The sequence below is a fragment of the Octodon degus genome, unplaced genomic scaffold (genome assembly GCF_000260255.1).
Source record: "Octodon degus isolate 3935 unplaced genomic scaffold, OctDeg1.0 scaffold00029, whole genome shotgun sequence".
NCBI classification, from domain to species: Eukaryota; Metazoa; Chordata; class Mammalia; order Rodentia; family Octodontidae; genus Octodon; species Octodon degus.
In genome coordinates, this window is record NW_004524605.1 from 2,081,886 (window position 1) to 2,107,861 (window position 25,976).

General features: G+C 56.6%; 1 protein-coding gene across 1 annotated transcript in view; it reads left to right on the forward strand.

The window, feature by feature from the left end:
* The window catches only part of Col23a1 (collagen type XXIII alpha 1 chain), a gene marked incomplete at its 5' end in the record, with an annotated part of 260,362 nt that overhangs the window by 15,897 nt on the left and 218,489 nt on the right, over positions 1–25,976 (forward strand). The window contains one exon of the mRNA XM_004629433.2: positions 2,149–2,215. Coding sequence (XP_004629490.2) covers positions 2,149–2,215 — 67 coding nt within the window. The remainder of the gene's footprint in view (positions 1–2,148; positions 2,216–25,976) is intronic.

A 25,976-nucleotide genomic window follows, 5' to 3' on the forward strand; every position in this document is an offset into this window, starting at 1 on the left:
ACTCACTGCTGATCCAGAAGAGAAGAAACAGTGCCGGCTCCGTCGCAGGACCCCACCGGGTAGCCTTAACCCTAATCTTCTCTCACCAGTGGCCCGGGTAGGCCCGCAGCGACATGGAGCGTTAAAGTCATTGTGTTGCCTACCAGCCTTCGATAAGCCCCTGCCCCTCAGAGGGGAGGCCAGCCATGAGAGGGCTGTCGCGGAAAGCTAATTGTTCTCAGCATTCAGTGCTTTTGTTTTTTTGAAAAAAGAAATGAACAAGAGCAGTCCTCCGCATCCTGGGGCGGTGATAAAGGCAGACAGAGCCTCGTGCTGCAGAGAGGGCCGGCTCCCTTGCATTCTGCGAGCATTTTGCACTCTGGGAATACAGCATGGAGGAGGGTGGGCTGGGGAGGCTCTGCTGTAGAGGTGGGAGTCTCCCCAGGAGCCCCTGGCAGCAGCAGGGGCCTCTGCAGGGTGAGGTGAGGGGCCCCAAGCTGCTCACAGGCTCACTTGAGCTAGGTGAGCGCTCAGGGTGGAGCTGAAGTGGCTGGTCCAGGTTCCACATGGAAGCGAGAACCTGAGGTCTAAAGGTCCTGCCCGGTTCTGCTTCGGGGAAAACCGAGGCCTCGGGGGCCTGCACGGCGGGCTGAGGGTGAAGCCCGTGCAGCCAGGGTCAGCAAGCTCTGTCCTGGGGGGTGTCCAGAACCAGCCTGTTCACCCGGTTTCTCTCTTACTGCTTGCTGCAGGCGGCCGGGAGAACCCGGGTTCGGTTCTTGGCTTCCGGTTCCTGATTCGGGGCTGCTCTCACCAGAAGCGGAGGAGGCCTGACTAGGGGTCTGTCCTCCGCAGAATCCCAGCCTCAGTGGTCCCGACGGGAAAATTCCTCACGGCTCCTTGTGCGAGCCGTGTGAGGCACACTTCGCTCAGGACGGGCGACGGGTTGGGGCTGTGCGGTGCGCGGAGAGAGCGGCTCCACGCTAAGCCCAGGAGCACGGCTGCGGGCGCCGGACCGACCGCACTGGCAGGGCGGCTGCTGCGGCGGTCTGGGACGCCCCTCGAGGGCGGCGGGAGATCCGGACAGTCTTGCTGCGCTGACCCGCAGGGTCCTTGGCCTTTCTGGATCTTAGCAGGAAGTGCCCAGTTGGGCAGAAGCCTGAGTAACGTTTGGTCAGCAGAGAATGGTTGCCAGTGTTCAGGACCAGGCCCCTTCCCCTCCTGCGAACAGTACCTGAACACGACTTCCTGGGGTTTGGGGGTGCGCAAGACTGTGCCTTCGCCTCTAGCACGCAAAACGGGAAAGGCTAGCGCTGCGTGACTCTTGTCAGGAACACGTCCGGGACAATGGACCGATCACTTTACTCCTTTAAGCCTGGATTTGGGGATTTGAAACTAATTTCTTCCTTTTCCCAAGCGCGTATTCCTTCTTTAAGGGATTGGGGCCCCGGAAGTCACCCTGGGACTGGGCTGTAGCTCCGTGTCCAGGGTGCGCTTAGCAACAGGAGGCCCTGGGCTCGGACCTCAGCACCGCGGCCGGAGATGCCCGGAGGGGCAGACCAGGCCGCGGGCTTGGCCTGAGTCCACTGTGGCGCGGCCGTGACCTTCAACTCTACTTCTTCAGTAGTTGTAGGCTCTTGTTAAATTGTACTGAACGGAACTGTCGTGCGTGCGCACATACACACGCACGCACACACGCACGTACGCACGCACACATGCACAGACCTTGCATCTTCCGAAGCGGAAGGGACTCCCACATCCTGGGACTCGGGCAGGGGCTGCAGCTGTGGGGGCGTGGATGGGACATCGTGGGAGCCCAGAGGGCGGCGACCGCCACCCTTCCACTCCCCTCTCACGGGTACAGCGTGGCCATGTCGGCCTCCGTGGGTCGCAGGGTGCCGTTCTGCTGTGGTGAGCCTAGAGTTGCCTTGAACAACTTCTAACAAAACAGGAAACTGGCGCCTTCTCCTCAAGGGTTTATCAGCAGTTGTTCAGTGTTAGCTTTGGCTCTTCCCCTCATAAAATCACCCATCGAATATAATGACTTTCTGGGAAATGCTCTGGAAAATACCCCTGCTGCTGCGGATCAGATACCTGGCTGTTGCTGGCTCTGCCTCTGCACGCTGCTACTCCAAAACTCACCCCTTTCTTTTTCCTTCCCTCTCGGTCCAGAAACTGGATGGACTGGCCAAGCTGCGGACTGCCCGGGAAGCCCCATCGGAGTGCGTCTGTCCCCCAGGTAGGTGGAGGAGGCCCTCTGGGCTCCTGATCGCTGGACCTGGTCTTTCTGTGGCGGTCAGGACCGCTCAGGACACCCACGGTGAGGAGGGTGAGGAGGTCCTCCGGGGTCTTAGGCAGTTGGACCCCAGGACTGTCCTGGGACTGCACCTTCTCCGGTTGCTTTGTTTGTTAAAGAGTCTGCCTTGTTTGCCTGGGGGCCTCTATGGAAGAACTGAGGCGGCATCAGAGAGGACTTGGAGTAAAGGCTTAGGTGGCAGGAGAGCAGCAGCCACCTGTCCCTCTCACTTAATGCTGGAGAAAAAACAAACGATCCGTGGTGGATTTTTTGGGGGGGTGGGGCAGTACCAGGGATTGAACTCTGGACCTTGCACTTGCCAGGCAGGCACTTAAGCGCTGAGCTGTCTCCCCGGCCTCCTCAAGTGACCCATAGGATCCAGCATCTGCAGGAGACACTGCCTGGGGCCACGCCCAGGCAAGGGAGTGGACATCCTGGAAAATGCAGGCCTTCTCCACTTGTGCTGGTGTTGTTTGGTAGAGGCAGAGGAAAGGAATGGAAGCGCTGTCTGGATTATTCCAGTTGTCATGTTTCTTTTGGTTTGTTGGTATAGACCAGGAAGGACATGAATAAAATGTGGATTTTGCTGATACTTGATCCATGTGCTTGCATGCAGATCCTGATCAGGTCTTGGGTTCTGTGCTCAGGGAACTTAGCACGGTCAGGATGGAGAACGTCCACGTTCCCCGGTGTCTGCAGGGTTCCAGTGACGCTTGTCTAGGATGCGCGGCATACAGTGACAGTGAGAGTGGCTGGCTTCTTGGTGCTGGTTCAAAGAGCACGAGAGCCAAGCAGTGTCATGTGTCCTCACTGTCGGGCCTGCTGGCCACGCTGCTGGCCCAGAAGCCCGACTCCTGTGGCCCTCCCAGCCTCGCCAGGTGTAGGACCTCCGCAGGGGGTCCCGCGGTGGGAGAGGGCTCCGTGGTTGCGTGCACACGAGCCTTTCGAAGCCTCTGAGATGTTACTAGGAGGAAAAGGCCACGCAGCAGCACTCTGGAATTGTGAATTTGTGAGCAGAATGAAGTACCCAGAGTTGTACTTGGTTCCGGCTCTTTCTGTTTGTAGCTGTGACTGGGCTGACCGTGTGAAGGAGATTTCTTCCTGTGTTTTGCTGATAGAAGCTTCAGAAGTACCAAGGACAGATGACAGGTGGGAGGGGGAGGTGGGAGGCGCGTGCCACTCCTGAAGAAGGCAGAGCTAGGCAGAATTCGGGGCCTGCGTTCCCGTCAATGAGGGCTCCTCTCAGCAGTGGTGACCATACTGGAGTGGGCCCTGTAGGCCTTTTTGAGGTCATTTTTAGCTAATGACCCAGACAACCTTGTGGCCTGCCTTCCCTTTTGGAGTTGGGGGGCAGTGGGAGCCCTGGACCACGGGAGGGGCTCCAAAGGTCCCAGGGAGACCATGGGTTGGTGGGCTGGGCCCAAGTGGGGACCCCACACCCATCAGTCCAAGTGGAGCCTAGTTTTCCTAGAGTAGGTTTAGTCGTAAATACAAGAAATCCCCCTTCCTTGACAGTCAGATCCTTAACCTGAGCAGGCTGAGATATTCACCACCAAATATCTTGTGACAGCAGGGGACAAAGTCGGCAGGAGCCTTTGGCTCGGCACAAGTGAATGATTTGTCGGCTATCCTGTGGCACCCCCAGAATTCTGCTTTCTACCCCTCTTATGGAACATTCTTTTTTATTCTTCAGTGGGGATTGTGGTTTCAAGAGTTATGGCTTTTAGAATTTCAATCTTACAAGGGATTTTGAGCTTCAGACTTTCAGAGTTTGCTCTGTGGGGATCTTAAGGCTGGGATTGTGGATTCCAGGACTGTCTTTTGGGATTATGATCAGCACTAGGGTGGAAACCCTGTCCTGCTGAGAGCGTGTGGGATGGAATCCTGCCCAGCGGGGAGCAGCAGCAGAACTGTTGCTCTTGTCTCGGGGACTTCTGCTCAGGATGTCACTGTCTTCCAGGGGTGGTGGCCAGGGGTGCATTGCAGTGGCCTCAGCGGGGTCCTCTGCCCACAGTGTCTGTGCCTGCCATTTCTTTCCTGTCATGCACACATTGGGTTCTTCAGCTCCTGACACTGGAGCCTTTTATCCACAAAAGCCCCAGGGGTGGGCCCGGCTGCCCTTGTGGGAAACAGGCTATCTGCAGCCCCAGGAGCCTGAACTTGCGCCCGCTCTGGCCGGCTCTGATCAAAAAGTCTGGCAGACTTGGAGCCTGAAGGAGGGGACCACCCTCTGCAGCTTGGGGCCCCCTCTGATCTGAGATACCCGCAGGGTCCCGGGCCACATTTCCTTCCCACGGTCAGGGAGACAGTGTAACCCTTGTCAGGTCCTAGCAGGCAATGGGCAGATAAGAGAAGCCAGAGAAGGGGCTGGTTCTTCTGTGTGTGCTGCCCATTGTGAAATGGGCCTGCAGGGAGCTCTGAGACAGGCAGCGCAGCATGCCTCGAGTGGGGACATGGCCTGGGCCTGGTCCACGTCCGTGATGGGGGCACCAGCAGTGCTGGCCTCAGGAGAGCAGGGGAGCCTTGCGCTTACATCCTGAATCTGGAGTGGCAGTGGCAAGCCTTTTAAAGCTTTCGGTGACGCCAGACAACCTGCTGTGGCACACGTGCTGTAGGTTCACCACCACTGATCCAGAAGATGGTATAGCAGGGTGAGGTTGGTCCCCAAAGACAGGTCCCAGCCCTGGTCCCTAGTATTCTGAGTGTGACCTTGTGCAGAAATGGGAAATGGGGCCCTTGCGGATGCACAACAGTGACCCCCCCCATCCAGGGCCCTTTCTAAGAAGCCCAGCGGAGGCCTGAAGCTATGGCGCTGCCCAACCTGAGGTGCGGTATTCTCCTCCTCGGCCACATCCACAGTAAAGCTGAGCATAGGCTCTCAGCGCAGGAAGACGGTGACTGTGACTAGCAGAGAACTGAGCAAGCGCAGCAGGCACTGTGGTACGAGTTAGGTAAACGTGGCCTGTAACGGACCCCTGCCACTCTCCTCCTTCTACTCAGAGAAACCCTTCAAGGCTTTTTTCCACCCAGCTGAGCTGTCAGCTCTGGGGCTCATGTGCTTTGCAGTTGCACAGGTGCCTCCAACCCAAGGCCTGTGACACCGTGACAGTCATGTGATAAGAGCGCATGGGAGCGGGCTGCTGGCTAGACCGCAAGGAGCGCTGGGCTGTGAGGGAAGCCAGCAGCTTGACCCAGGCCAGCCCTGCAGACAATGCCAGCCCTGCTTGGGCCTCGACCATGTTCTGCCCGCTTGGGATATGTGCTCAGAGCCAGCACCTCCAAGCCCCAGAGGCCTGGATTCGAATCCTGGCAGCTCCTCTGTGTGCCCTAGGAAGCAGCTGCTCGTGCGGAGGGCTTGGGTTTAGTGATCCCAGAGCTACGAGCATCAGAACATCAGTCAATACTGTGGTCATCCTGCATGAATAAACAACACAGGAGACTCACCGGATTGTACAACTTGGCGATGGAGCCGCCTCGGCTGCGTCTGGGTTCAGAGGCTCTGCCCCCTTGACCTCTCTGCATCCTCTGCAGGTGGCATTCCCTTGGGTGAGCTCTACTTGGGGAAGGGGACCCCACAGCACCAGGCACGTCACACCCACTCCCCACCCCAGCAGAGCAGTCGTCCTCCTTTCCCACCATCTCAGCACAGGGGTGTGGGGGCCCTGGGGGCTGAACCGCCCCCTTGCCTCTCCCTGTTGAAGTCCTGACCTGTGGTGCCTCGGGAAAGTGAGTGGGGCTGCCAGGGCGGCCTCACCAGAAGGGAGCTGGACACAGCAGGCACACACCGGCAGACGATGGCCACCCATGGGCCAGGACAGCCTCCCGGGGGACCAACATGCTGCCACCTTAGTGGGGCTTCTGCCCTCCTCGGTGGGAGAAAAAGTACGTTTCTGTTGTTGAGGTCGCCCGGCCCGTGGTCCTTTTCCTTGGCAGCTCCTAGCACACTAACGCAGGTTTCATGGGCTTGGACAGGTGAGACAGGGCTAGAAATGGGGCGTGGGGAGCTTGCGCGCGCTTGGGCCGACACACCGAAGGTCGCGGGGTCGCCCTCGGGTGCGTCTGGGTATGCGTGAAATGCACACCCAGGCCCAAGCCCAGCACCTGGAGAGCACGGTTCACTCCTCCTGAGCACAGATGGCCATACTGGGTGGCACGAGCCCGGGAAAGGGCTGAGAGTGTCTTCCACGAGTGCGTGACGCCTTCACACCACTGTAACACTGAAAACTTTGAAGTCAAATCATCACAGCATGTGGGCCACCTGCCCTTTATAGTTAAAGGCACTATGATAAAAACAATCTCCAGAACTGGCCCTGATCTGCTTGGCATGCAGCGGGCACCAGCCCTGAGCGGTGGCTGTGCCCAGAGCCTGGGATGTGTGACTCCCCAGGAGGGCGGATGATCATGTGGGGAGCCCGAGAGGCAGCAGCTGGGGACGCTCGGCGCCACTAGAAATATGGTGGGGAGGAGCGGCTGCCCCCAGGAAAACTGGGCGGCTGTTTGGCTATTCTGAGAAGAAGAAAAGCAGAGACACTAGGAAACCACAAACCACGGATGACCAGCTCAGTCCTGCTCCAGGGACGGCTGGCCGGGCTGTCCTTGCTGGGGATCCTCGACCGACTCCAGGGCTGACCAAAGCACGCGAGGTCCTTCTCATCCCTTTGTGGATTTCTCCTAGAGGCAGCGAGCGACGGATGTGGCTCGTATTCAGGCGACCTGGCTAGGCTTCTATCACTGACCGACCTGTGACAGCGGTTGGGTTACCTGCCTTTGCTGTGCCCCACAGTTCCCACCGTGGGTTGGCGTTTCTAGGAGTACCACCCGGGGGCTGCAGAGGCCAGAGCGGGTTGACATGCAGACAGCACGGCGCTGCTTCCCAGGGTGAGCTGTGCTCTCAGCGCCAGCTCCAGTCCTCAGCTGGAGCTGCAGGGTCAAGAGAGGAGGGCAGAGTGGCAGGCGACTGGGAACATTCTGGAAGAGAAGAACAGAGGCTGGGCGGACTTTCCTCACATCACCGCCTGGGACGTAGGTGACACAGTGCAGACCCAGGAGGGACAGGCTGGGGCACAGGGAATCGCGCAGCCCATGCAGGCTGCCGGCTGCACACCCAGCTGGGGGCTTTTGTCCCCCACACTGGGTGCTCACAGCGCTCAACCTTCCCTGGACTGGTTAGGAATGTCCCAGAAGGGCGAGGTGGTTCTCCACCTCCCTCTGTGCCTTTTGCCATCCGGGGCCCCGTGCACCTTCCAGGCTGTGTGCTTGAAGAGCAGAGCCACAGCGCGGGGAGTCTCAGGGCTGAGGCAGCACCTGGAGGCTGAGTAGGGTGCCCGCTCCACCCAGGAGAACCTCAGGTGCTCGCAAAGGCGCTGCGGCCGGTGCTCTGCGCCCAGGGCCTGGGGAAAGTGTCACAGAGCGGAGAAAAGCGGAAAGCCACTGGGACTGGCCTGCTCGCTGCGGCTGCTGACTGCGGAGTGCGTGTGGGGCAGGGCCAGCACTCCTAGCTGCAACGCCAGCGCTGGGGAAAGTGAGGTGGGAGGGTCCCAGATTTGACATCAGCCAGGGCAACTCAGTCACTTAGCAAGACCTGGCCTCAAAATAAAAAGCATTTTAAAAGGGCTGTGGATATGGCTTAGTGTGAAGGGTCTGGGTTCAATTCCTAGTACCTCAATAAGTAAATAAATTCTTTTTTGAGTTCTTCGTAGAATTTTTAAAATGATACTTAAAAAAAAACAAGTGTTCTGCTCCAGCTGACTTGAGTTTATGGCAAAATGGAAAAGCCTAGAAGGCAGGTGTCTCGTTACGTACCAGTTGAAAGAAAAAGTTTGTGTCTGATGTTTCAGTCTGTGTGCTGATTTTTTGTTTTTGTGCCCCCCACCCCTGAACCTTCCGAGGAGCGGGCTCGGCCTGCCGCTCCACCGTGCTTGGACGCTTGCCCCCAACTCGCTCACCCATCCACCGTCTCTGTAACCCATCTGGTGCTGGTCCTGTGGGACTCGCTGACCAGGACTGGAGAGGTGACTGCAGCCCAGGGCTGGGAGAGGTGGCACAGGCGCAGGGACTGCCACAGAGTGAGGACAGGACAAACCCTAAATCAAAAGTCTCGCAGAAATTAAAAGCAGGGACAAGCCTGCAGGTCAACTGGGTGGGGAGGGCCAGGTCTTCCTGTGGAAGAAGTGGCTGAGGACAGGGGAGCCAGCGGTGGGGACGCCCATCCCCAAGCCTGACATCCTCAGCAGAGGCAAGAGGAGCCAAGCGAGCGGTAGGACCAGGCTGGCTTGCATGGCTGCGGGGGAGGGCAAGTCCAGGGCTTGGAGGGGCTGGGGCTGCACCCCACAGGATGCCCTGCTGGGGCCTGAGGGGAGCTGTGCTGGCAAGCAGGGCTCTGAGACACCAGGAGGGCAGGATGTGGACAGCCGCCATCCCAGCCAGGCCTACAGCACAGACGCCATCCCCCTGCTCACTGTGGCAGCACCTGGGCCGAGACAGTGCCAGGCACACAGATGCGGGCTCACAGATGTCTGCTGAGTGGCAAGCTGGAGAGCCCCGCTAAGGGTCGTGAGCCCCGTAGCAGGGCACGGCGTGGCAGGCACAGGCCCTGTGGTTGACACAACTCACAACGGGACAGACGGGGTGGGGGCGGCACAGACCCCGTGTGTGCCAGGGGAAGCGACGCCATGGGCCCATCGAATCCCCAAAGAAGAGCCCGTTTGAAAGGGACCCTGGTGAGCGTGGTTTAGGGCAGTGGCCCTAGGAACCAATTTGTGAACCCACTGATGAGCGGAAAAAAATAATTAGAAGTCTTCTCTTCAGGCATAGTGTAGCTGCTCTGCATCTATTAATTATCAAATGCATCATGGCTCGTAAATGAAGATCTTAAAACCCGTGTTCTGACTTTTGAGATTTCTTGTGACCACCAGAGGGAGCCCATTATATTTTTAAAATTCTATAGAAATACTGGAATTTAAAAGAAAAGGATCATTTTTGTAAGTACATACATGTTTTAAAATTGCTGGAAAGCACATAAAAGTTTGGACCAAGAGCAGACACACAGTGTTAACCATCCATTCTGGTATTTTTGTTTCTCCTCTCCTGCTAAAAGGAAAGTTTTCCCCTAAGAATTTTCTAGATGGTTCTGGAATTAGGTGGTTCTTTTGTCAGTTTTGGGAGGTCATGGTGACAACGTGAAGGGTAAAATACCCATTGTGAAGTGCATCCCTCGAAACACGTCCCTGCGTGCTCAGCATCGACTGCCACCGACTGGTTCACCTTCGGTCAGCAGAAGCTTCCCTGTGCTGTGGGGGAATGAGACCAGCTTGGCTCAGCTTTCTTGACCCTTGCGCTGCGCTGCCTGTGGGGTGAGAGGCGCAGCTGTCCTCCCTGAGGTGTCCACAGCTCTGGCCCACAGCTTGCTGAGTGTGCGTCCTGTGTGCCAGGGGAGGTTCGAGGTGGAGCTGCCTTCCCGAGGGATGGCTCAGAGTAGCATGTGGCATCTGCTCCTAACCTGAGTCATAGCCAAGGAAAATCGCACAGGGACAGAAGAGGTTGCCAGCAAACCCTGGAGCTACGGACACCCAGGCCCACGGGCCACTAAAGTCTGAGTTACACCTGGGCTTTGCATGGTGGCACTGAAGTCAAAGGCCGTGAGGCAATGACTGCCTCTCACCCTGCAGGAGTTTGCCCCCAGTCACCATTTTGCGATGTCCAAGACATTTGGGGGTCATAGCCTAGGAGTTAAAAAGTACTGTACTACTTCAGGAGAAAATCAAAATTCAAAATTTGGTGTATGGTTTCTAGTCTCTGTGCCATGCCTTTGTACATTGTAGTATGGAAAACTCAAGTCATCATAAGTTGGGGACCAAGTCACACGTGGTGACATACATCTGTAGTTTCAGGTACATGGGAGGCTGAGGCAGGAGGATCACTTGAGCTCAGGAGTAGGAGATACAACTTTTCTGAATGGACTCATTATGGAGGCTGGCATAGTCGAGGTCTGCGGCTGGGCCAGTGCTGCCACTCCCATCCTGAGGCTGGAGGAGCAGAGCCACCTTGTCCAGCCCGAGACCCGAGGCTGTCTGCAGTGGCATGTTTGGAGCCCCAGGCTGTTGGTGGTGGGCTCCTCTGCCTTGGATGCGCCTGGCTGTTCCATGGAGCCATCTCCCAGTTAGTGTCCCCTGAATTATACTTCAAGGTTCACCAGCTAAACGATGTTCGTCTGTCCCTGCATACCTCACAGAGCCCCTGGGAGACAACACTGTCTTGTCTGGGTGTGAGGCCTGGCCTAGTCCTGGCCTGCTTCACTCTCACCCTGAGAACCTCTGCTGTCCATTCTTGGCTGCCTCTCGCCCTCTCCTTTCTCCCCAGATGGTCTGTCCTTACCTCCCTGTGCCGGCCGGGCCCTTCCTGTCTCCTCAGACCCGCATCAGCCCTCGTCCCTTCCAGGTCTTCCTTGGAAGGGAGCCTCCAGGGGGTCCCCGCGGCCTCTGTGGGTCTCCACAGTCCCTGTTGTGTTTCTCAGGTGAATTCCTGGCTCACTCTTGGGGCTCGTATCTCTCAGATCCTCCATCCCCTTTGCATGACTCAGTCTGCTCCACACCTCCCACCCCACCCCTGCCCCTCTGCCCAGAACCTGCGTGCTGCCTCTCCCTGTCAACCTACATGTGCACAGGTGAGCGAAGGGTAAAGCAAGCGGTGTGTGCAGCTAAGAGCAGCGGGCAAGAGCACTGCCCAGATTCGCCTCAGCATCCTGTTGTCGTTGTGGCCACAGGGCTGAGCCTGGGGGACACTAAGTGAAATAAGGCAGGACAGAAGTCCCGCGTGCCCACCCTTGGGTGAAGCCTGAGGAAGACGAGCTCTTGAGGGCAGCAGGCTGACGGTTGCCAGAGGCCGGGCTGGAGGGCGACGGGGTGCGGAGCTGCAGCTGTGTAGGACAGTAGGGTGACTACAGTTAGCAGCGCCTTACCACGTATCTCAAAATAGCTGGAAGAGATGGTTTTGAATGTTCTCTCCACAAGGAGATGGTGAATGTGTGACGCAGCTGTGTTGACACTTTGGTGCCATTGTCACGTTGTCACATGGGCACCAAGGAGTGCTCCAGATAGGCAGTCACATGTCAGTGAAAACCAACGTTTCCCAAAAGGCGTTTATTCTTGGAGGCCTGATTTAATCTCACCTCTTTGGGGACCGTTTCACATTTGCCCAGCAGAGTTAGTGGACCTGGTGTTGTGAGCCCGCTGCGTGACAGGGAGCCCTCAGCCATGGCGCCTGTGGTCCCCGTTGAGTTGGCCTGTGGCTCCTGGAGGCAGGGCGGGGTGGTGGGGAAGACAAGCCCCACGCAGAATAAGAAGAGACTGAGGCAAGCGGATCCCAGCCTGGGCCCAGCATGGGCAGGTCAGTGGCTTAGCAAACCCTGGCCCAGAAGAAAAGCTAACAAAGAGCTGGCGAGGCCTGCTGTGCAGAGACCCCGGCTTCCAGCTGGCGCCGAGGGGCACAGCAGCATGCTGATTCGGGCTCCCTTTCCACATGTGCTTTTGTGACTTATGAAGCGATGGCAACAGATCTGGAAGAGGAGGGTTCCAAGGAAGGGCACTGAAATCTAGAAATTAGCCTGCAGCAGCTGTCGCCTCTGTCCTGAGTTTGTGTAGGGCCAGATACTCACCTACCTACAGGGTGACCCTGCCACTCGCTGCGGTCCCTCTCGCTGTGTGTGCCATCAGCCCACGCTCTCATCCTTCCACAGGTGTTGCCTGCGACCTCGCTCCTCCTTGCTGGTCTTAGATGGCACCTGGGCCACATCACACACATTTGATGTGGTCCGGCCAAAGTCCCTTATCAGAGGTGTCAGATCTGGTTGCCATGGAAATATATTCCCTGCAGGAGACAACATACACTCACACACGCGCACACACACACAGCTTGTGTCACCGTCCCGCTGTGCCAGCCCCGAGGTGGCTAAATCGTGCTGCATGGCACTGTGTAGACCTGGGCATCCCAGAGACAGCGCTCGGGCAGAGGCTACCTGTGCGTCTGTGTCTCGTGTCTCCAGCCGCAGCATGCTCTGCCCTTCGGCCCCTTTCCTTGTCGCTGTGCTCCTGAGTGTTGGGTCCCCAGGGCCTTGCAGGAATGGAGCTGGCTCCTGCTCAGTGCTGTCACCCTCAGCCCGCCTTCTGGCCTTGGGCTGGCTGAAGTGGGCACGATGGGAAGAAATACCTGCCCCTAGCTGGACGTAGTGCGGCAGCCTTGAAATCCCAGCATGCTGGGAGGCTGAAGCAGGACGGTCCCAGTGCGGCCCTGGCTGCAGGCAGTGGGCAGGGGGCACAGCTCAGGTGGAGGCCCAGCTCAGGTGGGCACTGGCTTCAGTGCCTATTATCACGAAGAAAAACAAAGGGAGAGAAAGAGGAAACAGGAAGGCAACAACTGCCTCTGCTGTAGGCATGACCTGGCAGAAACGCCGTCTCCCTCACCCCCGGCGTCACCTGGCTCCCTGCGCCATCTCGCAAGGGCAGAGCCAGGCGCCAGGAATCACACCTGGGGCCATCTGGAGCCTGCAGGGCGGCTCAAGGGCAGCTCAAGGGCAGCTCAAGGGCAGATGTCAGATCACCGGGCCCCTGCCATTGTCCAGGGCACGGGGAAGGAGGGAGCCGAGGGAGGGCCAGGACCCAGCAGAGGACCTGGAGCAAGACAGCAGACCAGGAGCAGCGTGGTCCAGCAGCAGAGCTGACAGGCAGGGTTAGCGGAGGAGAGCGGCAGCTTGAGAGAGGCAGGCGCTAGGGGCTGGAGAGATGGCTCAGTGGTCTAAAGCACCTACTTGAAACAAGCTTGGCAAAGCACAGGGACCGCAGTTCGATCCCCCAGCACCACATGCCAGCCAGCCCCGCCCCCTTGTGGGCTGAGCTGGCCACACACACACACACAATAAATAAATGTAATAAATAAAAATAAATAATTTAAAAAAAAGACTTTAAAAAAAAAAAAAAAGAGAGAGAGGCAGGCGCTCACAGAAGCGGAATGCAGGTGGGGGGAGGGGAGCCGGAGGAAGGGCAACAGGGGCGGAGAGGTGGCTGGGGCCTGAGAAGCCTGGGTGCAGCTGCACCCTGTGATTTTAGGGTTGTGTCCCTGGGCTTGAGACTCCACAATTATGGGGAGGTGAGGGCATGAGTGGGTGGCCCAAAGGGCGAGGGTCTCACCATGGAGATGCCCAGGAGAAAAACCCCTGCTCACATCAGCTCGGGGAGACCTGGCCCTTGGGCTTTGGTGCCTTCAGCCACTTCTGAGCCGTCCAGTCCACGACAGACTGGGCAGCAAGAGGAGACGACCCCGGGTGTGTGGGCAGAGGCCGGGTGCAGGTGCCCACCCGCTACAGGTGGCTCTTTCCTTCTGGCTGGCCCCACCCTAGGATGCCTCAGCTGCACCCCAGGCCCTGCAGCATCCGGGTGGCTTCATTTCTAAACAATGCTGCCCATGTTCTCCTCAAAAGTCCTCTACAAAACTGAAGCCCCCTTTCCAGTCTTCTTGGTAGGATGTCCCTACATTGAAAAATACATACATGATGTGTGCTGCCGGGAGTGGTGCCACAGGTCCTTGCTGCTCTGAAGGCTGAGGCAGGAGGATCACTGGGGCCAAGGACTCTGACACAAACTTCAGTAACAAAACAAGATCTACCTCAAGCTCCTTCCAAAAAAGAACTCAAAATGAAATCATGTAAAGTATGCTTCTTAAAATTATTCTGCTTCTCTATTTATTACTTCACAGGAGATTTCCATTTCTTGCGAAAGCACAGCTTTCAGCACTAGGGGGGCCGAGGCAGGTGGCGGGCGTCCTGGGGGTGCTGCCGGGTATGCTGGGTAGTGCAGAGAAGGGGCAGGAATGGAAGGTCTGCGCAGTGCGGACGCCACTGTTGTTCCTGAGTGTGTTTGGCCCTCAGAGGGTTGAACGCCTGGACGCCGACCCGGCCACACAGGCGCTGACCCCGCGGAGGTGGGTCCACAGCCATCCACCCCAGCAGGCTCTGTGGCCCGGACCAGCCCTCGTAGAGACCTGTTTGTTTTTTTGGGGGGGGGGGCGGAACTGGGGATTGAACTCAAGTCCTTGCGCTTGCCAGGGAAGCACGTATTCCACTGAGCCATCTCCCCAGCCCGAGACCTGTTTAAATTCACACCAAGATGCGGCCACAGCTGCCAGTCGCAGGCGCCTCCGGAAGGTGCCGCAGTGCCACTACCCTGCCCTGTGCCCTCCACAGCGCTGGCCCTTTAGTTGCTTTTTTCCTCGTGGACTTTCCACATTTTCCTCCACACTATTCGTTTTCGACCTTTCCAGTGTGCAGTCTGGTTTCTTTCCAGTTTCTTCGGACACCAGTGTGTCCTGTTCTTTTCCCCAGTCCAGCCTGGTCAGAGGTCAGGTAACCAGCGGACCAGCACAGGCCCTTCCGGAGGTGGACAGAAGCATGACAGTCAGCTAGTCTACACCACCATCATCCCAGGGCCCTCCCCCTGCCTCATCTTCAAAGCATTTTTATCAAAGTGGAACTCGCTAAGGGCAATGACACTTATTACCTTTTTTTTTTTTTTTTTTTTTTTTGTACCAGGGATTAAACACAGGACCTTGCGCTTGCCAGGCAGGCACTTATGGTGCTAAGCTATCTCCCCGGCCCTACTTATTATCATTTTGAAACTTGATGGCTTCTACCAACAAGACAGATCCATCCGAGTCAAGGAACAGCACGTGGCAGGCTCCTGTGTGCCCCTGGCGGCCGTGTCACAGTGTGCCCATCGGAGTGGCCTGCTTCAGACTTCATGTGACCAGGACCTCCCACCAGATCCTCCTGTGCCTTTGGCTCAGCTGTTTGTCTGATCCATCCACAATGCCGTGTGGAGCTGTGGGTGGCTCACTGGTTTATTTAGTGTGTGTGTGTGTGTGTGTGTGTGTGTGTGTGTGTGTGTGCTGTTGTTGGATGGGTACTATCCATTTTTGGCTATTCTGAGTAGTACTGTTATGAGCCATCTTGTGTATGTTTTGCAGGAAAGATGTGTGTTTATTTTTGTCATGTTTATACCGTACAGTGGAATTTCTGGGCATAGGATATGTGAAACTTTAGTAAACAGTACCAAATTGCTTGTGAAAGAGGGTGGCAGTCCCGCCAAGCAAGCAGCAGATTCCAGTTCCTGCATCCTCACCAGCACTTGGCTCTTTCTGTCTTTTGTCTTTTAGTCATTTTAGGCCTATTTCTGGACTATCCTTTCTGTCCATACGCCAGCACCACATTATTTTAATTAACAAAACCCGTACTAAATGTCGAGATCAGATCATGTTTGTTCTTAAGGGTCCACTGACTATTCTTGGCAGTTTACATTTATATTTCCAAAGTTTTTATCTTATTATTAGTAGTATTATTTTTGGTGGTACCAGGGATTGAACTCAGGACCTTGTGCTTGTCAGGCGAGTGCATATTCTACTGAGCCATCTCCCCAGCCCCTCCAAATAGTGTTTAAACTTGTATGGTGTTTGGAGTTGAAGCCATAGCCGTGTGTACTCTAAGTAAGTATGTTGCATCCACAGATTATGTTTTTGAGACAGGGTCTCACTGAGTTGCCCAAGCCGGCCTTGAATTTGCAGTTTTTCTGCCCCCGCCTCGGCCTCCACAGTAGCTAATTATGTGTCTAAGTGCCTGCCTTCATGTAAGTTTTATGATCAATTTACCAGTTTATAAAACAACAACAATAACAACAAAACAAAGCTGAAAGAAGCCTGCTGGGACTCACTGAACCTGAATCTAGTGCCCAGGCCTCGGATCTGTGACCAGGGTGTGCCCCTCCTGAGTCTGAGTCTACTCGCAATTGCTTTGTAGTTCTCAAGTATCCCACGGGACTTACTCTTAGGAATTTAATCTTGTGATGCTATTTTAAATAGCATTTTACTGCTGTGTAGAATTCACTTTCTGGGTTGTGGGTAACTTCTTATTGTTCTTGTATCCAGTGACCTTGCCGAATTCGCTTATTAGTTCTCGCAGTTTATTGGCTTTTTAGATTTTCCGTGTCTTTTCTGTCCTGGGTCTATAAATAGAGCTTCCCTTGTCCCTTGCCAACCCTCCTAGGCCTTTGTCTCTTTCCTTGGCTCCCTGCCCTGGCAGCGACCTTGAGAGTGCTTGCTGGGGTTGGCACGAGCAGGTGTCCTGCTTTCCTAACTGAGCTCAGGACACAGTGAAGCGCTCGGAATGTTCAGACCCCTCAGGCTGCGTTCTGACTCTGTGAGGCCACGCTGTGCCTTTCCTCCTGCTAGCGCAGCTGTCGTAACAGCGACTCGTGCAGTTCCACGTTAGCATGTGAAGCACCCTGCGTTCCCAGGCAGCCCCGGCCGGCCAGCCGGGTGGGAGGTGGGATGCTAATCTTGGCTGGGCTCACTTGCTGCCGTTTTGTGGAGACTGGGCCTGCTCTGCGGGGAGGTGTCCGAGCCCGTCTCCTGTTCTGGGTTCTGGTGTCAGGGTCATGCGCATGGAGCAAGTCGGGAATTGGTTTCTGTTCTCTGGAAACAGTTGTGTTAAACTTGCGTATTGCTTTTTCTTAACTGAAAGAATTCACTGAGGTGAACACCCAGGTCTAGAATTTTCTTTGAGTTTTAAATAAGTGCTTTAATTGTTTTAATAGTGGCAGAACTCTGCTTCATTTTTATAGCAGCTTTATTGAGATACAATTCACATCCCATACACAAATCTACTTAAAACGGAGAGTTAAATCGTGCGTGTAGTGGCTGCTGAGCACGGCCCCGGCCCCTGAGCGGCACCGGGCCGGGATTTTCGGTATCACACAGAGTTCTGGGGCATCTCCTCTCCCGCAGATTACCTGTCTCCCGGAGCCCCCACCCTGCTGCCCCGCCGCCCTCCTCGCGGCTGCGCGTTCCCCTGCGGGGTAAGCCCGGGCTCGCTGGCCCGCCCGCGGCTGCAGCCCGCAACGCTCGGGACCTTCCCGGGCAGGTTTTTATGGGAGCGCGCTGTCTGCTTCTCTCGCGCGGACACCTAGCAGCGGAGCCGCTGCTGACTCATCCGCTTCATTATTTTTTACAGCCAGGCGCGACCGACCGAGGGTCGCAGAGCCGCTCGGCGAGGCCCCGCTGCGGCCAGCTCGCCCACTGTCGCTGCAGGCGGTGTGTTTGGATCGCAGCCTGCAGAGAGCTGGTGCCAGCCCGGGCTGCTGCCGAAGGGGCTGTGCCAGGGTGAGAGTGGGAACTCGGAATGTTTGGGAACGTTTCAGCAGCTTACCCAGTAATTTTGTGTCTGCTGAGCTGAATTCTTTTAAAAATGGCCAAATACTTTCATGGTTTTTCTTTTCTTTCTTTCTTTCTTTCTTCCTCTCTTTCTTTCTTCTTTCTCTCTTTCTCTCTCTTTCTTTTTTCCTCTTTCTTTCTTTCTTTCTTTCTTCTCTCTCTCTTTTTTCTTGGAGTCTTTTAAATTTTATTCTCCTATGTCATCATTTTAGTGTTGTTCACAAAACTGCAGGTCCCTGATAAAGCAAGAAGGGAAACGAACAACACAGGGCTGCGCGGCCTGCGGGCTCCTCTGCTCCGCGCCATTGTGTGGTGGGAAGGGCGTGTGCTCGGGGCTGAGTGCCCACAGGGCATGGTGAGCGGGAGCAGCCGTGGCTCGCTTGGGCTCGTGAGACGCCCACACGTTGTCGTACAGATGGATGGGTACATGCAGTGCAGCAGGGAGACAGAGGAACACCATTTCCTCCATGAAAGTGAGGAAATTCTTCAGGCTTCCACATGGATGAAGCTTGAGAAAGAGTCCCTGGTGTGGCAGGCCAGGCAGGAGGCAGCAAAGCAGTGAAGCCACCGCCACCTGCCTCTCCCTTTACCCCTCTTCCAGGCCACCCATCCTTTGGGTGGCGCCACCCCAGGGGCTGCGCATCATCTATACCCAGAGCTGTGCCAGCCTGGTCAGTGGGCTGCGCTAGCGCCCTTGGCCCCAGCATCGCACACTCCAGACCCAGCCACCCCTGAGGAGTCCCCCACTGTGACCTCATGCGGTGTCGGGGACATCTGGCTGTGGCTGTAACCATAACGGGGTCACTGTGGCACGAGGGTGGAGTTTCAGTACTGGAAGATGAACGGTTGGGGGGGAAGGAGCTGGGGTCGCTGGACGCTGTGAACGCCTGCTGCTGCTGGACTGCGCGCTTGGGAATAGCTAAAGCGCTACAGTGGGCGTGACATGCGCTTTACCACGCAGGCGATGGGTCCTTCATGCCAATCGCAGGCGCCCCCACCTCTTCAGGTCTGCATGGCAGTCACCCCAGCCTTGGCTGGGCAGGCCGGAGCCCGTGGTCCCAGGCAGACCCCAGCCAGCCTGACTGTGTGCTCAGGTCTGTACAGACACGGCTGCGCCTTTCCACTGGGGCTGCCTTTCACCACTGGGGGCTGTATCCTCCCACACATCACCTGCAGAGCCTGTGGTGTAGCTCGGTGACAGCAGGGCTGAGAGGGGGACACACAGGACACCAGGGGCAGCTTGGGCTAAGATGCATTAGCTGGCAGAGAGAAGGGTGTGGCTGCCGGTAGATAAAGCTCAGTTAAGTGGGTTTTGGCAACAGTAACAAAACAGATAGGGGACGTTGAGGGCAGTGCAGTTTGAAGGCTGGTGTATCTGTTAGGCATGCATTCGGCGGCAGATAACAAGCTCTCTCACGGAGCACATGGGATGTTTTCTTTGCATGAAAATAATTCTGAAGGTGGTGGGGGGACAGATCTGGGCAGCTGCTTGAGGCTGTCTCAGGATCCCAGACTCTGTCTTTCTATGCCCCCGACCTCAGCAGGCTGACCTTCATCTTTGCAGAGAAAGGTCAGGGAAAGGGGTATGGAAAGAGAGTCCCGCCAGCTTCTAGAGTTCAGTCAGGAGCACTAGACTTGTTAGGAAGAGAGCTGGGCTCGTGTCCTGGCCACCCTGAGCCGAGTCACTTCTGTCTTCTGTACATCGTCCCATCTGAGGAAAGGGGTGAGTCAAGCTCTGATGGCCTCAGAAGTCTCTTCCGGCTTGTTTCCATTTTCTGTTGCTTTGGAACCCTCAACCTGTGCAGCCCCAGCCAGGCTCCGCTCTGCTCCTGATAGCTGGGGGCCTGCGGCTGGGACATCCGAAGCCTCGCGCACTTACCTGTTTGGCAGTGAGTGGAAGGAGCCGTGGCTGGAATGTCTACCGTGGTCCTCCCGGGCTTCCCCCGGGTTCCTCACAGCGTGGTGCAGGGTACCAGGCTGAGCATACGGGGGAGCAGGAGGAGGTTGTGTTGCCTTTTCTAATCGGGGTGCCGCATAGTTTTGTGGCTACCACATTCTGGTCGTCAGAAGTCTGTCACGAAGGCTGGCACATGTGGAAAGGGACAGAACTCAGCCTCTGCTTTCTGATGGAAAGGGTGCTAAAGAATGTGTGGACCTGCTTAAACCACTGTGTGTGTAAGCTGGGTGCTCGGTGTCCTTTCCTCCCGTGCGTATCCCACCACTCTGGCGCCCAAGCAGGGCAGGCCTGCGGGCAGGCTTCAGCAGTGTGGCTTCTCTGGAAAGACCCAGCCTCCCTGGCAGCCTGAAAGGTAAACAACGCCTGGTTAATTCTGAGAGTCACTGCTGGGGTGGGCGTGTGCTCTCCAGGCTAGGTTCCAGTGTTGGTCCTCGGTGTGGCACCGTAAGAGGTGGGGCCTGGTGGGAGGCCACTGAAGGCCCTCAGCAAGGACCTGCATAGTGCCCTGGGATCTGCCTGAGTTTCTGAAGAGCACTGTCACGAAAACTCACGCCTGACCTGGAACAGCTGCCAGTCTTGCCCCATGGTCGCTCCTCTCCCACGTGCCTCTGCTGTGAACCCCCTACACGGTGTGATGGAGCCAGGGGCCCCTTGCCACAGCCAGCACCGTGCTGTTGGCACTTCTGGCCTCCAAAATTGTGAGCCAAGCAAACTCTTTTCCTTTATAATTAATCTAGCCTCAGGTGCTTTGTGATAATAACAGGAAATGGACTGGTACACTTCAGCAAGTTTTTACTGGCTGCTTCTCAAGTGCCTAGCACTGTGCTGTGGATAGAGTAGTAAATCGGGCCTGAGGTCTGGCTCCATCCCAGGGACCTGGTGGTTCTTTATTATTATTATTATTTTACTTAATTTTTATTTTTTTATATTTACTACAGGGTCTACAGGGTCTTACTGCGTAGATCAGACTCGTAGTGATTCTCCTGTGTTCAGCCTCCCAAGGGCTGGGATTACAGGTGTGCGCCACCACGCCCAGTCTTTTTATTATTATTATTATTATTATTATTATTATTATTGAGAAACAGATATCAATGAGACACTTTCCAAGCTGATTAGTAGGACATTTTCAATAATTACTACATTGCACGCTGTTATCTTCTCAGCGGTCATCCACAGCACAAGAAGCAGCCAGGACATCCCGTCCAAACACTACTACTACAAATCCTTCCTCTCACTGAACCAAGCGAAAACAGCCGTACATCTGTCCTAAGTATTCTGTATATACGAATACAAAATGGTCCTTCCTGTGTATCCCCCCTCTCCATTCAGTCCTGTCAGAGATGGGTACTGAATTGGCATCTAAACTATTTAGATGCCAATAGAAGGCCTGCTGGTTCTTAGAGGAGACAGACGCTGGCCATGTTGCTGCCTGGGGACGCAGTGTCGGGTCTCCCAGAGACAGCACTATCTCCGTGTTAGCAAAACCTCGCCCAGAGTGGCTTCATTGGGCAAAAAGAAAAAGGAGCTTTGTTTGGGTTTCTTTAACCAGGAAATCCAGGGGTGAAGCTCAGACTTCAGACGTATCTGAGCCCCTGGGGCTGCAGAAACGGCACCGAGAGCCCTTGTAGCTCGACGCTGGGCCCCTGGGCGGTGTTGGGGACCTCCAGCGCTTGTGCGGGCACTGCTCCCCCACAGCGACTCCGCGCCTGCCCGGGGCTTCGCTTGGAGCGCTGGACACAACTGCTTGCACGTCTGAGGCCCGCAGGCTGCCTGCGCGCCAGGGCTTGCCTTTCTGCATGGACACATGGCTTCCCAATTACGAAGACGCTCAGGCTGGACACTGAGTGATGAGAGGATGTCAGCGGACGAGGCCCTTGCAGACACTGGGCGCCATAGTGGACGCCGCCACATGAGGGACTTTGACCACAGCCACGGGAGCACAGCTGTCCAGCTCAGCCATGTGATCCTTGCAGCCACAGGAAATCACAGGCTGGTGTACCAGGCCACTAACTTTGGTCGTGTCACGCAGTTGCATCCTCTCTTAAGAAGTGGCAGGATGGCTGCTGACATCTCCAGCTCAGAACTCACAGTGGACATTAGATACACTTCCTTACTCATTTCGGGCAGTGAAGTCAGGAGGGGCTGACTCCCATTTAGCAGTGCAGAATCCCTTGCTGTTCTAGAGCCGGCTGCTGCAGCTGGGGCAAGAATGAGGCCAGGCCACACACCTGTCCTTGTCACCATTGGGAAGCCAGGTCCTGCCTCCCTCCCTGTGAACCATGTTGAGGCAGAGAAGGGAGCACGGTGAGTGGGGTGGAGGAGCACGCAGGCTCAGAGACAGGCACCATCGTCCGCTGGGGCCTGCTGCTGCTCTCCACAAGCTGCTCAGGCGCTGAGCCCCCACGAGGTGTGAGAGGAGAGGAAACAGAACCTGGTGGTAGTGTTAGAGGCCGGGCCTGTGGCAGGTGACAGGAATGGGTGAGTCGTCAGGCAGCAGCCCCATGATTGAGTCCTGGTGGCCTTAGAAGAGGGCGAGTGGCCAGGCAGGACACATGGGAGTATTCCCAACACTGGCCACACTGGCATGACTGTGCCACCTCGGCACCAGATGCGGGAGCCTTGGGCTGACCACAGGAAACCCGTGCCAAATGAGCCCTTTTGCTTTATAACATAGCCAGGATGGCTCAGTAACAGTGGCGGGCCACGTGGTAAGGGGAAGGGGTGAGTGAATAATCAAGCCTGTGCTCGGCTGAGGGAGAACTTTGAACAAAGGTGAACGTTCAGCCAGGTGCTGTCCCAGAGGAAGAGCCAGGGCTGAGGAAGGAGCAGGCCATGGAGCGGAGCCCCAGGGGCAGGAATCCGCACCAGTGGCCAGTGGCGGCAAAGAAAGGATGCAAGGAAGGAGCCGCGTTCCGGGAGCAAGTCTTGGCTGGCAGCTGTCGGTCTGCCAAAACTCCGAATGTGTTTTAGCTCTTTTCCCATAAATTTAAATTCAGTTCTATTTAAAGGAAAGTGCCTGGGTGTTTCTGATTCACTGACACTTAAATGGTGTGTGAGAGAGAGTGTGAGAATGTGTGTGGGTTAGTGGGAGTGTGTGTGTGTGTGTGTGTGTGTGTGTGTCTGTGTCTGTGTCTGTTGGGGGGCTGTGGGGGGCTGTTTCGTGTCCCGGAGGCCTGGACGCATTTCCTCCTGGCATTTTCCGTCCTGGGCTATTGAAGTGCAGCCGGGTGCTATGTTTGGCTGGGGCCAGCCCCACTCAGGCTTCAGCCAGTTGTCTGCCTCCTGGCCACACGGACGGTGCAGGCACCTGAGTGGCAGCTTGGAGCCAGAAGGCCATGGCTGGGGAGGCTGCAGAGCAAGCCCTCGGAGTTCTTTGGGACCCTACCAGACACAGTTGTCTGCAGCTCTGAGGAGGGGCCCCGTGCTGTTGTTACCGATCACGAGGACAGTACGTGCATGGTGGTGTGCCCCACACAAGCTGGGACACTAGCTGCCTGGGCCAGCTGCCCCCGGATGTGGAAGCTGGGTAGCCGATGCGCTCCTGCAGGGGGCGGGGGCGGCTGTCAGGCACTTAGGTCAGGACGGACAGTCAGCAGGCGGCCATGGGCCCTGGGCCGCATCGTAGTTGTGAGGAGGCCAGACTTGCACTGTTTGGCTCAGGAGCTCCCTGAAAGAGGCTCCTTTATCCTCACCCCACGCAGAAGCAAGGCTGTGGGGTGGCTGAGTGGAGGTTCTGTTGTGCCTAGCCCGGCGCCGCGCTGCCCCCACTCTTGCCAGTCTTCATGCTACTCTGCCCCAGCCCTGCTTCTGGGGCCCCACTTTTGGGGCCAGATCCCCGACGTGTTCAGTACTGGGGAATGAACCCAGGCTGCTCTGCACTGGGCCACACCCCAGCAGCTTTACTGTTTGAGACAGGGTCTTGCTAAGTTGCTGGCATCGAAGTTGCCATCCGCCTGCCTCAGCCTCTCGAGCAGCTGGGGCCGCAGGGCTGCCGCATGGTTCCTGGCCTGCCCCTGCCCTTCCCTGTGCTGCTGCCCCGGGGTGTGGCCTGGCCTTTGCTTTTAGCCAGTGCACTGCTGCATCCTTGGACCTCAGGGAGAAGGCCGCAGGGAGGACAAATGAAGGCAGGAACGGCTTCACATAGCCTCTAACAGGCACACAGGAGGCTGCGGAGGGTATGGCAGGGTCCTTCTTTAGCCTCTGTGCTTGCCAAGACTGAGCTGCTGTCTGGACAGCAGTGTGGTGAGGGGAGCCCTGCTGCAGCCTTGTCTGAACCCAGAGTTTGGGGGATTGAGACTTCTGGCCCCTGGGCTCCAAGATGGGGCACCCAGTACAGACTCACTGCTGATGCCTGAGCCCCCGAAGCTGCACACCTGCACCAGGGCTCTCTGGTGCAGATGTTGGAGACATAAGTAGGACTGCTGCAGCCTCTGGGGCCTTTATCAGGCTCTGAGTCCATGGGTCGTGCAGCAGCCGGCCTCCCCGGGGTGCATTTGCTGGCATGGTCCGGGTGCCAGCTCTACTGCTGAGGGCAGTGCCAGCATCCGCAAGCCAAGGCCCCTACCCTGGGAGCTGAGGTCCAGCAGGGTCCTGGGGAGGACTTCGCCCCCTTTGGCCATGGCTGCGTATTCCTCGAGCCCACCACGGCTGCTGAGGGGAACTTGCTTGGCCTCCTGCGGGTCAGGAGACAGATTCTCTCCTCCTGGACCACTTGATTCCCAGCAGGAGCTGGGGGTGATGTAGTGGAAGAATGGGGCATGCTGGGACAGCGCCCATGGTGCCTGGGCTCCAGTGTGCCTTTCCATCTCACTCCACTGTCCTCAAGGGGGCTCCAGTGCCCTCCTCTCCAGACGACACTGGATTTCTCTAGTCCTCTGCTGTCTTCCTTCCCCCAGCTGCTGGGGGCTCGTGGTCCTTTCCTGGCCGTGTGAGCTCAGCCGGAGGATCTACCTTCCTGTTGCCTTATGCTCTTCATCTTCGACACGCAGAGAACACTCATCCTCATGAGTGCGGGTTACGCAGGTGGCGTGTGCGCCAGTGGAGTCTAGTGGACCACTGGGCTTATCCACTGAATGAATGAGTGAGTGGGCGAGCGAATGGCCGAGTCAGCGCCTGGCTGCATGGCCTCCAGGACTTCACGCAGCCATCTCGGAGGCCCCAGAGTATCAGCAGGACCAGGGCCACCCACAGCATGCAGTGGCTGCACAGGTGGCATAAGCACCGGGGGCTGTCCGGAGCCCACTTCAGCAGCAGGGAAGGGCCACGCTGGTTAGGTGGAGCCCCAGTCTTCGCTGGGCGCTTTGCCTGTGCCAGGCCAGCTCTTTCTCCTGGATCACATCTGCCACATCGTGGAGTGTGCTGATTTTCCTTAGTAAAAGAAGAAAACACAGCCTATCCCCTCCCCAGGCTGCATGACATGGAGGGGGATGACCTCACACTGGACTCTAGTGGGAAGCACACGACCCAGCTGTCCCCCAGAGAGTCAGAGTCCAGGCTGTCCTGGACCTTTTGGAAATCATGGACCCTCTGTCCCACGAGCTTGTGAGGCCGCAGAAGGTGGCCCAGAGCTGCTGGGAATGGAGCCGAGGGGTGGGAGCGAGAGTCGCTATGATCCAGGAAGGACCTGGATCTGGGGAGCTCTCAGTCAGCATATGTGCTTTTTAAGCTACTTTAACCCACACTCTGACCCTTGCAGATGGAAGCCTGACTGCCAGTGATTTTTCAGTAGAGATATATCAGCAGTATCCTGACCCAAGGGCGTCGACGTCTCAGGAGGTGCACGGGTAGTAAGTGTGATGGCGCACACTGCATCCGGGCCTTGGGGTGGGGTGAGGCTGCACTACCACAAGCCCAGTCTGGGTACCTCAGCCATTTAGCAAGGCCCCATCTCACAAATAAAAGGGATGGGGATGTAGCTCAGGGTACAGACCCTGCGTTTACCCTCAGTACCACCCCCCCACACACACACATGAAGAGGTCACATGAATAAGCTGCCATGCACAGAAGATGCTTCCAGAAGTTGCTGTTACAGCAAAGGAACCCACGTGTAGGACCGCCTCTCCGTGGGATCCACACTAAGCTGTGCTCCGCCTCGGCGCTGACCGCTGGGCGTCGGGCCCTGAGAACCCAGGAAGCATGCTGACCACCCTGAGCAAAGCTTTCTCCCAACCATTCCTCCTCCAAGGCCTCCGTGAGCTTTTGCCTGGCGCTGTCAGCTCATTCTCCACACGCACTGATGGCTTGGTAATGGAAACGATGACATGCGCTGATAACGCATGGCAGTGAATGAAAGCAAATGCTAAGAAGCACACAGCCTGGCATTTCCATGAACTTAAGCGTGAAGGTTTCAGCCCATAGTTAAAACAGGACCAGCTCTGCTCTGGCTGGGTCCCATCTTCAGCTTGGACACCTAGCTCGGTCCCATTACTTGTCCACACCAGTCTGTGACTGGCGTAGACATCCAGGAGGAAGAAACAGAGCTGGCTCGCTGTTACGAGG